The 13,523-nt window shown below is 39.5% G+C and overlaps 1 protein-coding gene across 1 annotated transcript in view; it reads right to left on the bottom strand.

The window, feature by feature from the left end:
* LOC141900523 (receptor-type tyrosine-protein phosphatase delta-like) overlaps positions 1 to 13,523 on the bottom strand; it is a 135,809-nt gene that overhangs the window by 57,462 nt on the left and 64,824 nt on the right. Inside the window, exon 4 of the mRNA XM_074787445.1 lies at positions 9,324 to 9,623. Within this exon, the coding sequence (XP_074643546.1) occupies positions 9,324 to 9,623 (300 nt within the window). The remainder of the gene's footprint in view (positions 1 to 9,323; positions 9,624 to 13,523) is intronic.

Genomic DNA, 13,523 nt, shown 5'->3' with positions numbered 1-13,523 from the left:
CGAGTTTTCTACGACAAAGATTTTTACATCGAATCAAAGCTAGAGTTCTGCAGTGCCTTATCATCACGACATGAAAGTTTTACCGAATGAAAGTTTATTAACCAAATCTACCACAACAAGGCGTAACAAACATGCTACACGGACGGTCAAGCTAATCATCAGCACGCGCCTTTTTCTGTCTGCCATTTGAATTAACGGCGGCGGTGTAACGCTGTCGGGCCTCGCGAGTCGCCGTCGCCGCAAAGAAATGATTGAGGATCGCGCGGGAAAAAAACACCTCAGGCAGGAACAGAAACCTGTGTACATTCGCCGCGGTCCAATCTCTTTAATGAAGACATGTCTAAAGTCTCGTCAACTGAACGAAGGCCTTTATCGTCGGGCAATAATTTAGTCGAAGCGATGTTTGTGCTATTTGCATGACAGCGTCGGAGAGCTGCAATGCATACATACATCGGCTTTTGGTTTCGTTTCACTGCATCGCCATTAGAGGCTTCATGTTTTATAGACCGTTCATTCGGCGGTAACCAGCTCTACCGGGAACGACGCCGCCGTATACATCGTCGCCGATAATAGGCAAAATAATACGTAGCTTCGAATTTCAGCGACAAACGGTGTTACCGATTAAACCCCGAGGCCTATGAGGAGTTATGTCTATGACTAGATCGATAAATGAACTTCTTCATATTCCAATAATATTTTTTTCGTGAATCGAGTTGATTTTAAAATCATAATCAGCGGGAAAGTCAGGTACCGAAGACGACAAAGTCAAGCTGGCAACATCAGCTTTTGAGGTCTACTTGTGATGTATGCCAAACTGCCAAACCACGAAGCCATGGGTGATTATCGAATGATCGTTTTGAACATATACCATCTAAAGGCAACTTACTGCCTTTTATCCCTTTATTCAGATCCTTACAACGTAAACAGCACTCCTCAGGCATATTCAACAGATAGAACCCGACCAGGTGCGAATGACACTTTAAAAGCATCGATGGCCCGCGCTGACTGAGAGGAAAAAAGTGATGAAAACTTTTGTCGTTTGATGATTGCTAATTGACCCTGCCGGAGAAAATCAATAATCACCGCACTGTGAATAATTATACGACTAACACTCATCAGATTCACGGAAACCTTACGTTGTGAGATGCTTAGGCGACGATTTTCCGACGCGATAAGAACCCGCAAAAAAAAATGAGATGTAAAAAACCATCGACGCCGTCGCTTGCTTATCGGTGGAAGTGACCGCTGACTGGTACGTCTCGTTTCAGAGTGACATCCTGTTATTTTAGAAACCTGACAACAGCCGTGTTGAGAAATGTCAAGGCGTGTCTGGCTACCCGGCTACTAAGTAGAACGAATAGGCTGTCTAGTCATATACAAGAGGAGCTTTAAGCGTATAAGGCAATTCTTATAAGCCTAGATATAGATATATATATATATATATATATATATATATATATATATATATATATATATATATATATATATATATATATATATATATATATATATATATATATATATATATATAGATCATCTCCTCCGAATAAGCTGATAACTCATTTCCAAGGTCATAACTTTTAATGGTCAAATATGAAAGAGACAAATTCAATGCATAGGAAAATACATCCGCGTTGGAAAACGCTGGAACATCGTCAATGTAGTTGATACATATGGTTAAGAATAAGCTGGCAGCCATTAGACCACTGACTGCCAATTCTCCCTTTAGCACACTTATCCAATCAACACCGATCTCAAAGAGCGTTCCATATTGACGAAGACCAGCATCGTCGCGAGTAGGGAACTCGTTGAAGCATTAAAATAGCTTTAAAATTAACAAATCATCTCGCTGATGGTGATATCGCCATACATGAACTGGTAGCAACGACTCGTGTCCATCCATCGCCCCGGTGTTCCTCATTGCAGACATCGCGCCATCGACTAATCATTAAATAGATGTGGAATTCGATAGAGATACCGTAAACTTTCAATTCTACTCAATGTTAAGCATGTTTCCTGTATTGAGACTATGTGCAGTCATGTGTAATACAGATGGAACGAACGCAGCCTCCAGAAATCGAATCAACAGAACGAGCACTGTTGATAGTTTATGACGAGACATTCACCTCATATCGGATGAGAATACCATTTTCTCCAAAATACTAGACGATTCTAACCCTAAACGAATGCACATTTAGCGAAGGAACTCGGTTCCAAATTCTCTTTGCGTACGATGTAATCTTTTCAACAGAATTAGGACGAGAAGATTATAACCTGAACTGAATGTACGTCGAGCGAAGAAATGATAATGAAAGAAGGGATTAATTCCAATAAAAAAACGTCTATGATTATTTTGATATATTCAAAATTAGGTCCTTTTTCAGCGTCTTTTTTCAGGGAAGAAAGTTAGCCAGGAAAGAGATATAACGAGCTAGTTCAAGAGAAAGAGGGAACGCTTTTATCTCAATGTGTCTAGTTGTAGTCATTACACTAATCAGCCGTCACAGCGAAAAAGACTTCTTAGCCGATGACTTAGAAAGAATTCCTGCGCGAATCCATGCAGCTGGGAACCTCTTATCGACGAGTTTCATCATAATCTCGTACGGCAGAAACCGAATCTGTAATGAAAAACTGAACAAATTCGTGGAATCAAAGGAAATGAACGGCGAAAAAAGAGAACGTAATCATCCGTGATTTCAATGAAACCGAAACGGAAAACTGAGGATATCATTATCCTCTATGAATTGTTGATCGGGTATTTATAAAATCTCCCCGCCGCGACAGTAGCTTTTACGAAGTTTATGTTGACCAATCGTGTTTAATGCGCGTTATCGACGGCGGATTCATTAACGCAACGAATAAAAGATGCGCGACGTTCATTCGCAGCATTTATCCGACGGAATCATCTAAGTCAGTCGTGCGGAAAGTCGCTGATATGAAATAAGCAGATGTAAATAAGGTGCGCGTCATTCGAAAAGCATCACAGGGATGAAGATGATCCCGCGTGTGCGACTACGGTGACGAATTACCGACCCCCCCCCCCCCGGATAGTTTTTCACAGGGTGCATCGAAACCCTGCGGCTATTCGCAGAACGTTTACTTCAACTAGATGTTCATCAGCTTATCCCACTTCCAAAGCCATCCATTTCATAGCTAGAAACTAGAAACGTTTCGTATACTAAGCTCGTATCGATTTTCTTGTCGTTTCTAAGCTCGTTCTACTCAGCCTATGAAAGATTAAGTTTCTTTTCATGGTTGCTAGTTTTTCGAGCTGAACTTTACGCATATATTTTTACTCGGCCTGTGAACTCGACACATGCTATCAGTGGTCTTAATAAGCGTCTCCATTGCTTTCAACCCGAATTCCTGCCCTCTCTTCCTGGTGGTATTAACAACGAGTACGGCGGGTAAATCCTCTGGTGAAATGGTAATCGATGTCCTGCGACCGATGACCAGCCTACGAGAGACGGATTGCTACTTTCTGCGCGAGAAAAATCGATGGTGCTTATTCGTACCACCAGCAAAAAGAAGAAAATCCTGCAGCGGAACCCGAGGCATGCCTGTGCTTACAGATCGAATGACATATCGGAAGCAAAAATAACTTACCGGTATACTTATGGGAATCGATGCCCATGGCAGATCCGGGCAAACAACGCGCTGGTTAAGAATATTTGGATCAAGTAACGAACAGATGGAAAATTTCGATTAAGTCACAAATAACAGTGAACCCTCTATAGTTAAAGTAAGAAGAACTGCTTGATTTTGTAATGCATTGCAAGACAATATGCAGTTACGAAGGTATAATTCTATACTAACACAAGAGTTTCTGAAGGCAATCTTAATCTTAATGTAATCATTTCATGAAAATATCATAGACGAGGACGAACTGAATGTGATGATCATTTAACTAAAGTCACTTGCTGCTCATGTTCACCAGAAGCTTCGAGCTAAGCTGGTACATATGATTTGTTGTAACCAGAAATGAGTCCTAAGGGGAATGAGTGAAATGAGATGGAAAGTGATAGATCATATTGGTGGCCACGAGTATCCATTCAGCATAAAATGGACACTTCTACATCCACGTATTTCCACGATAAAAACCATCCTGAAATATCATTTAGCGGGCAGCTTATTCATATGTTACTATGGAAAGTAGAATGAATCTATCATCTCAACTGGACAGTTACATATACGAGCAAGAACCATGTTTATGCATTTGATATCTTAGCCTAGCTTCTTCATTACCTTCTCAGGGTCGGCAGCTTCAAAGCAATAACTGCCGTTGGAACATTTCATTCCATGTTTGCTGACCAATGCCTTTTTATCGGAAACGTTCTAAGGATTAAAAGAATTGTAAACTCAAATTAGGTCACAACTGTTGGAATGATTTTTCAAAGAATATCTGAGGAATATAACTGTGACAATGGCGCCACTTGCATCTATCAGTTGACAATCTATCATAATAACTGATGGCATAACACCAATCATCTAATGAACTCGAGCTATCATCTGCATAATGGAATGACTGATTGAGTACGGATCGCGAGGGTTCATCGCTGGCGAAAAATACTGATACACCTCAAGTGCAATGCTAAAGAGGACGACGCAACAAGACATTTGTACAAAGACAAAACATACCCCAATGTCATAAATAGAATAGACATCTATTATTACCCTAGGGCCCGACTCCTGTAATCACTGGCTTATGTTACTGACAAAATACATGATTAATCAATGGCTTACACTGCCATCATTCTTTATGGCGATAAATATTGGCGTAGCAACATCAACGTCCGACATCCCCACCAAATGTGCGAAAAAAATCCTCATAGAACGGTAAAATAATCACCGCACTGTAAAAAATATCTCATAGAAAATTCCAATATCATCTGGGTGTATATTTTCACGATGAATAGTAAACCATTCAATTCTTACAACGGTTACATGATGTATTTTGAAATACGATCGAATTTTTACAGCCAAAGTCTGGGTATCACTTACCCTAGCGACATGTTTTAAAATAGCGACTGTTCTAAAATAGTGTCGGATATTTTTATCCGAAAATTTGGGTGTGGGTTGTATCTATTTATTGAAGTAATGCTATGAGAGTGTATGTTCGCGTCGTTTCGACGTGGCGGTTGCGGTGGTGTTATCGTCGATGAGCTCAAAGAGATGAGCGACGACGATGATGACGACGAGGAGGAAGGCTCGCAACGACGACATAAGAATAAGACCGATCACATATGCCTGGCAGTGATAGATGTTTTTATCGAGAAAGAGAGAATAATAAATGATTTGTTTAATCAATGAACGATGAGATATTTATCATCTGAGAAAGAGCCGGAATAAAGATGAGAGAGAGAAAAGAGAGCGAGAAAGAGAGAGAGATAGACAGAGAGAGAGGAGAGAGCAAGAAAATGGAATTCTTGCTGATGATATATTATTCATCTTTTTTGTTATAGACAGTTACCTAGAATAAACATGTGTGTTTTGGAGATTATCAGCCGTTTAATATTTGGGTTATTCCAAGTATAGGAACCACCAGTACTAGTCGTGATTAGCATTCTCAAAAAATCAGGCTTGCTCAAAATTTCATTATGATAGCATCATAAAATGATTAATAATTAATGGCTATCTACTACTACTACCACGTTATCCTAATGAGATTTTGGGAAATTACTGAAGCAAGTGAGGATCCACCAGGTGTGCTAATATGTAATAGGATATCAATTACTGTTGCAAAAAGATTCCACGTGTGGCAAGTGAGGATCCACCAGGTGTGCTGGTCTGTTGTATGACATCATTTTTGACTCAATTGAAATGTATCCATAATTTTCTCAATTCAAATGGAAAAGCTAAACTGTCGAAGTCAATAAATCCATACTACCACATGGAAGATGTAATGGTGTTACCCACCCATGTATCAACAGACCTGAACTATTGCAAGTGTATGAATAGTCATGAATAACATTCTCAGAAATCAGGCTCCCTCAAAATTTCATTAATAATCATTGCTTAAAAATTGGAAATTGTTGGAAAACAAAGCCCACGCGTTTCCGAATAAACTTTTGGATCAGCGTGATGATCCTGTAACATTTATCTGACATTTAACGTGAAAATAGAAAGAAAAATATCTTTAATTCCCAAAACGTATTGATTTGTTTATTCATAGGGGCTAGTTTTGGCAAACATTATAGATGAACTCCCCCACAGTGAATGAACACCCGCACATGTATAAAAACATTTCCTGACATATTCACTGAAGTGCTGTGGGATGTTTCATGTCTAACTGAGGAAATACTTCATACGATCTTCTGCGAAGGACTACGACGGCGAAATTTAAAAAGTCATAGCACGATACACCTCCGGTCAATAGAAAAGGGCAAAATCATGCAAAATAATCGTTGTAAGAAACTCCAAAATATGTAGGAGTCGAGGGGTTATCTGAACTACAGACTTCACAACACCATCTGAACTACAGTAACAAATATCATACGTAGATTATAGAAATGTTAGATATACATGTCGTCTATAAAGATGATTTATGTAAATGTTTGATGGTTTGAAAATTGACGGATTTTAACTCGATCAAAAAAATGAGCTTAAATCGTTTTAGAATGTGACTTTCTAGAAATGATCGCAGTGTATTCAATTTCAGCCAGTAATGTTGACAATTTAGTTCGCTATCTGAACGATTTATGATCATGTAGCACAGCCTTATTTTTTATAGGATTATTCAGGACCTCATTAACTGGTACCACGTTTCTTTTCCCCCACTATGGCAGAGGGAGAAAGTCCAGAAAAGAACCACCAACCCCCTACCAAAACCAGTTGGCTTACAGCACTAGTTACTTGTACAGAGGACTGCATACGAATACACTGCAAATTTGCCTAATAAATCATCGGAGAAATTCCAAAATGATGAATTGTAAATTCTTCTAAATAAACGAGAAAAACATAATTGCAACTGAATTGTTTAATTAGCTGCATATAGGAAATATGTTTTTCGACTTACAAATACATAATTTATCATCTTCTCTTGCGGCTGAAATTGAAAATTCATTATTCTTTATTCACTTCCATAGTGTGTATTCATAGTAGATTCAGGGAATTCAAGTTGAACTGTTTCTGATGTAGAATAAACGCTTAAATACGTGTTCAAAATGTCTATGTTAAAGTATAGGAAAATATCGCTTAACTCAAAAGCGGGCAAATCTAATTTGCAACTGATCTTATCGATTTTAAAAGTAAATATTCATTTCAATGAAATCATCACCGAGGGGAAAATGCTAGATGCAGATTTTTTTTTTTGATACAACAACTGCGTGAAAAAGATGACAACCAGCGCTGCAAATGCTGCAACAGGTACAGCAATAATGTGAACAGAAACCCCAACAAATGACGATGAGCTGCAAGGGTGACACACTGATGGATCTTTACTTGCCACACATGAATTTCTTGGGTTGCAATAATCCCATAGTTGAGAAGTATTCTTCATTCAATTCATTGAGGAAATACCGAGATAAAGCTCTGGGCTATGGGCGAATGTAATTTACTGATTTTTTGTTTATCGATATCCTTGAAACGAACTCGTTACATAAACCTTGAAATGAAGTTGTTACATAAACGTTTCGCCTTAATAGTGAATTCGAACCACGGAACTACGGCGTAATCAAATTTGCTTTCGAAAATTGTAGTACATCCCGTAAAATATTGACTCTGTCTCTCGGTAAACAGTCGGTGGCTATGTTTTCAGTAGCGCGTTAAATGAATAATTTGGAGCGTAGATCGATGCGTCGAGCATCGCCTCATTTCGAAAAAACATGAATCGAGCCATTGAAGTTGAACGACATATCTCGTATTCATTGAAGTTATCAGCGATTTGAAAACGAAGTTAACTATCCCTTTAGCAAAAATTGATAGTATATCCCCTACAGGGCAGTGGTGACATTAGTTATAGCGGATAAAAATAGCTCTCTTATTTGCTTATTGTTAATATCATCATTGCTATCATCCATCTTATTATAAATTATCTTTCTTAAGGCAATGGGCCACTACTTGAGCACAGCCTCCTACTCCCATTGTCCTGTCCCCATTTTACAAATTATTTGATGCTGTATTCATATAAACTGTATAAAAGTTTATTGTTAAGAAGGAGATAAATGAAGACATATCATTATTGAAAATTAGAGAATTTGAGAAAACCACCATCTTCGACTTCAATTTCAATGCGAGGTAAAAATATTCAAGAAAAATTGATATCGCATATGCAAGAACAGCCGCATGGAAAAACCAGGGTCGCATCGGGTTTAATGCTGAATTGTCGAGACTGCAAGTGTGCACTAGCAGATAGTTATAAACTACCACAATCTTCCCCAATGATTAGATTTCACGTGACGAAATATTCGAAGTGAAACTGGAGACAAAAAATTCAAAAATCACTTGAACTCATTTCATAACTCGAGATTCAGTGATTTGATTACCTACGACGAGGCTGGCTTCGGTATCGATTTGCGGAAGTTCTTCGCCGGGCGTCGCGCGGCGAAATCAATTATTACTTTCGTTCGAATTTCACCGCCGTTCTCCGGCGAAGAATAGAAATCCGTGAATCGACGCAAAATTGATCAATTCGGCAAGAAATCGTAGCGTCGCGCGATCCGCGAACGAGAAGAATCCATTCGCTAAAAACTACTTGATTGAAGGTTAAATATTTCAGCGCGTGCTTTGTAACTGTTGCTTACGATAGATTAAATACATTAATAATTGCACAATCTTTCCGTCAACTGCATTGAAAACGCCTCTGCATTTTATAGCCGCATTACATACGATTGCCAAGGTGATGTCCTCATTCAACCTGTATACCGGAATATGAATATCGCCGGTCTTCTAAAAACCATCAATCGTTGCTGAGACATTCACGAAACAACCAAAACAACCAACTCCCGGTCTCTCGGTTGGAAACCCAGCGAATAGAAAGAAAAAAAAACGAAACATTTTCAGGTTCAAGTGATACTCGTCGCAGTCGCAGCAGGAAAATCAAACGTCGGCTTAATGGACTCGCGTTACGACGTGTCAGTTTTCATTTCCGATGCACGACTGGTTTTCTGACTGAAAGGTCGGTTGATCACACAGTCATCGATATCCCAGCCTCTCGAAGCGCGCGAGTACGAATGCCACAAATGATAACGAGCAAATCTACCCGAAAAAAAAAGCCTCAGAAAATGTCTTCGATACCGCGCGAAATGTCAATTGACACTGTAGACCGCGGTGAAAGTGACGACGACATGGTGAATATCGTAAGACGAATGAAAAATTTTACTTACGCGAATTTTCCGGGTAAACGGACAAACTTGCCGATCGCTTTTCCGGTTCGCCTATACCGTTGGTAGCTTCGCAGGTGATCGTCGCGTCGTCTCGTCCTGCTTTAGCAGGTTCGATCCTCAGGACGGATCCATGCGGCATGTCTGTGATCAGGTATCGAGTCTTCGAATCGCGTATGCGTTTGCCGTTTTTGTGCCAGTGCATCTCCGGCGCCGGGTTCCCGGACGCCTTACAGAAGAAACTGACGACGCCGTTGTGCATGACCTTTTGGTCGCGAGGGGCGAGTGTGATTTTTGGAGCATCTGCAAAGATAAGAAGGAGGCAAATGAAAAATTGGTCGACCATTTTCGCCACCCTCAATCAAAACTGTATAAATAACCCAGGAGAAAAAAAAAATGAAAATGAATCCAATCTAGAACTGAAAAAAAAGAAAACATAATTTAGAGTCCTGACAATGATTATAGGTTACAAAGAAGAAGATTCTGCTGTCTGCTGGGGTTATCATGTTATCATGTAAAAAAAAGACAATTCGGGAGCGACGTATGAACATCAATGTGACAGATAATTCAAAGTTCTAAACATTCATGATACAAAAAATGTCACTTCAGTTCGAAAAGTATCATCTCCGAGAAAATCCATGGTAACCAACGACCTCGAAGCAGAGCAACAGCCTCTGAAATAAGATAGGCATCGACTTCCCGGCCTAATCCTCTGTAATCACTGCCAGAACTCTGAAACTCAATAAAAACTTAGTGAAATGATAAACCTGAAACTTAACGCGTGGAAAAAAGTGATGTGGACATTGTATTGAGGATGGCTTCGGTAAAACTTGCCGGATGAACACGATGAAGTTAATATTACAAGCAGCATTCTAGTAGCCAGATCTTATGTCGGTAAATCATCATTAGTAGAAACGACAATCCCACTCCGGCTAATTATACAGCTCATTAATAAAACAGGCAATCCATCGCAGACTTAACTCTTTCACGATACAATAAATATTCGGCTTTATTTAGAAACCCGCCACAAGATGCTGAAGTGTAAAGCGTAAAGCATCGCAATACCAAGGAAACGTATGCATTATCAAGTTAATGACGATGAAATGGAACTCATGGAACTGGGTCTAGTATATTAGATACCCACGTCTATATTCGATAACCGCGATTACTTAAGGCTAAGATACATACACATTATAATAAAACCTATCATAGTGACATAAGGTAGTGAGACGAAGGTTTAGTTAGGCCTATATCAGACTGGAACCAAGATGGCACGGTCAGGAATTGCTTTATCGCAAATTCGTTTCCAATCGCAGAAAAAGACCTTAAAAAGATCTCGCGTACCGGGAATCGACTCAATTTCTATCGTCGCGGAACGCAATACCGCGAATTCGATTCTTCACCTCGATTCTGATTAGCGTTAACGTTATTTCACGAAATCGACTGCCGGCCGAGATCGATGCCTAAATAAAGTGTGCATTAGCTCTATGACTATCAGTGACAGTCACAGTATTTGCCGTGTCAACAAACGAGCCACTAAGTCTTTTCCCGGGTGTTCATAAGGACAGCTCTTAAGTCGGTGTAAAACGAAACTAAATCTCGACAAACAACAACGCAGTTTAGCTCCCCTCTCACAACCATCAGTTCCTACCTACGCATTTCTTAAACACAATATCCCATTTTTTCATTTTTTTTTTCATTTTTGATCACGATTCTTATCTCGTCCATTAAGTTCATTATTAAACATGGCTGTATTATTTTTTATCGAAATAGACTTAACCTCTTGAATTCTAAGCGTCTAAGCGGAATTCTCTTTTTTCAAGTTGGGGTTAGCTCGGCCAGGTAACCGATCGTTTAAACGCTACAAATAAAGTTTATAGCGATCATGTTATTTTCTGCGGATGCCGCGTAATGGGGTAAATATCAACATTTTTCCGTCGACGGGTCTATTGCCATCGTTTATAGATAACTTGTGCTCGTCTGAAAATCACTATTCCATTAATTCGTGACGAGGTGAAGTGGACAGTAACTGTGGGAAAAATTGCTAAATTCATGCCTCTAAATGGCCGCAATTTCGGCTGCACGAAAGATCAATTCTATACGACATTTGCACGGCATCTCTCGACGGATTCAGGTAGAAGAGGCTCTACGGTGTAATACGTGACCACCATCCGGATAATCATAGTTAAGTGTATTTGCATGACTTGTCCAAAAAAAGGAACAGAAACCAGGCGATCGCATTTAACAAGGTATCGAAGACATCATTAAATGGTAAACAACAGTTAGCCGAGTTCATGTAGAGTAAGTCTCATACAATAACCTTAAACGAACCCGCAATAATTCTACTGTTATCGACAAGTAAATCTAGCTACGCGCTTAATTAACCGTTTTTTCATGTCAAATATCGAAACAGAAACTATACGGACAAAGATTCGATAATTGAATAGTCGAGTTAAAGTTCATTACAGTCAACTGTGTAAACGGTAAAAAGTCGCTCAATACGCGGGAATTGATCGAACGAACGTAGACGAAAAACATTTTCCGTTAAGTAGAATTCCAAATCAATTCATAATGTCGGGATACGATTTTCATATATACTTCAATGTCTGCACGTCACACATGCCTCGTCGCCAATACTCATGCATTTCAAGATTCGCAGATTGCCTTCGTAATCTATTCCGAACTACGGCTGAAATCATCATCTTCGGACTTTTCAACGGCTCGCTAGCGGCTCTTTTTGCCCAGCCTCGTCGTTATAATCGGTCTATACATCTCCCAAACGGACGAAACGACGGAGCAAACAAAATCAGATTTCATCGCGCCGAACAAAATGAAGTCAAAACAGTTGATTCCCGCGAGCCCTACACCTAATCATAACTGCATTGAATTTTCGAAGGCTAATGTCAATACCTTTACGCGAAATTTTCCCCGGCTGCTGAATTTTTCATGAACCGAATGGAACCATCGTCGTCGTCGGTTCGCAGCTGAATTATTACCGGAGGACGACGACGATGTATGCAGAGTTTTTTATAATGAAATCTTTCGTGCAGGGCGTAGATCCGTTTAACGCCGAGGATATCATCGAAGATGATGCGAAAGTAAACTGTTCTTATCACGAGATGAAAGGCTGACGACGGCGGCCACCCCTCCCCCTGTGTATCGGTCTCTGCCTTATGCTGCGGTAGCGACAGAATCGTATTAATCAAATCGAGTCTGATAGGTTTTACTCGCGGTCCCATTTTCCTGATGAATTTACAGATCAAGCTCTTTATACGCCGGTTCTACTCGATCGTGTGATAAAAGGTCTACACCTCCCCGGCGATACTTTTCTAATCTATTAATCGTCTTTAAAATCCACATCTTTTCTAGCGCGATGTGTTTTCCACCTTTCAAATCCTGGAGCCTTATTTCATTTCGCTTCCAATTTTAAGTCAATTGTGACGCTTATGAATATTTCCCGAAGCAGTCGATAGCGATGGTGATTTCGGATACATTACAGTCTTTCGCAAACAGACCCTACAGCTAAATCTCATTATATGCCTAATGGATTTAAATTATTCAAACGGATTAAAAATCCACACGAGCATTGACGATCTTTGTCTAATAACCCTATAATCGAACCTAAAATCGCTTTTACACAGAGGTAAAAAGTTCAAAGTCAACGCTCCGAAGGTGGATGGTGGGTCTTGTAAGTGGAGAACTCCACCATTACTTACGAGTGATATATTGGACATAATGGTAAGTAGAAGCAGACTTGTCTGAAGAGTTAGTGACCGTGCCGGGTGGACCTAGAATAAATTCGTTACAGCACAACTCGGTTAATTCTAGCAGAAATGCAAGCATTAGTGTTATGTTAATTCGATTGAAACAGACCCAACATTCGACGTCGTATTTATAAATCTTCGGGAGCAATTTCGAAAAAAATACCCGAATGATGAAAAATCATCAGTTTTCGGATAAAAATCCTCCAAAGAGTTTTTGCTGGTGAATATTTTCATTCTATGTATGTGGCATTATAACAATCATGACTTCTGATATAAAATCTCGATATCATTTAAGATATCAGATGCTTAAAAAGTCAAACAGTTCCTGAAAAAATCAACCTTATTATTATTCATCATTTTACACTTTCAGCAATAAGTCCGAATTTGGGTTATTTTTGTTTTAGTTCCGAAGTACACGACACTGAAAGTATAATGCATA

The sequence above is a fragment of the Tubulanus polymorphus genome, chromosome 2, assembly GCF_964204645.1.
Source record: "Tubulanus polymorphus chromosome 2, tnTubPoly1.2, whole genome shotgun sequence".
NCBI lineage: Eukaryota > Metazoa > Nemertea > Palaeonemertea > Tubulaniformes > Tubulanidae > Tubulanus > Tubulanus polymorphus.
This window is presented reverse-complemented; position numbering and strand designations above follow the sequence as displayed.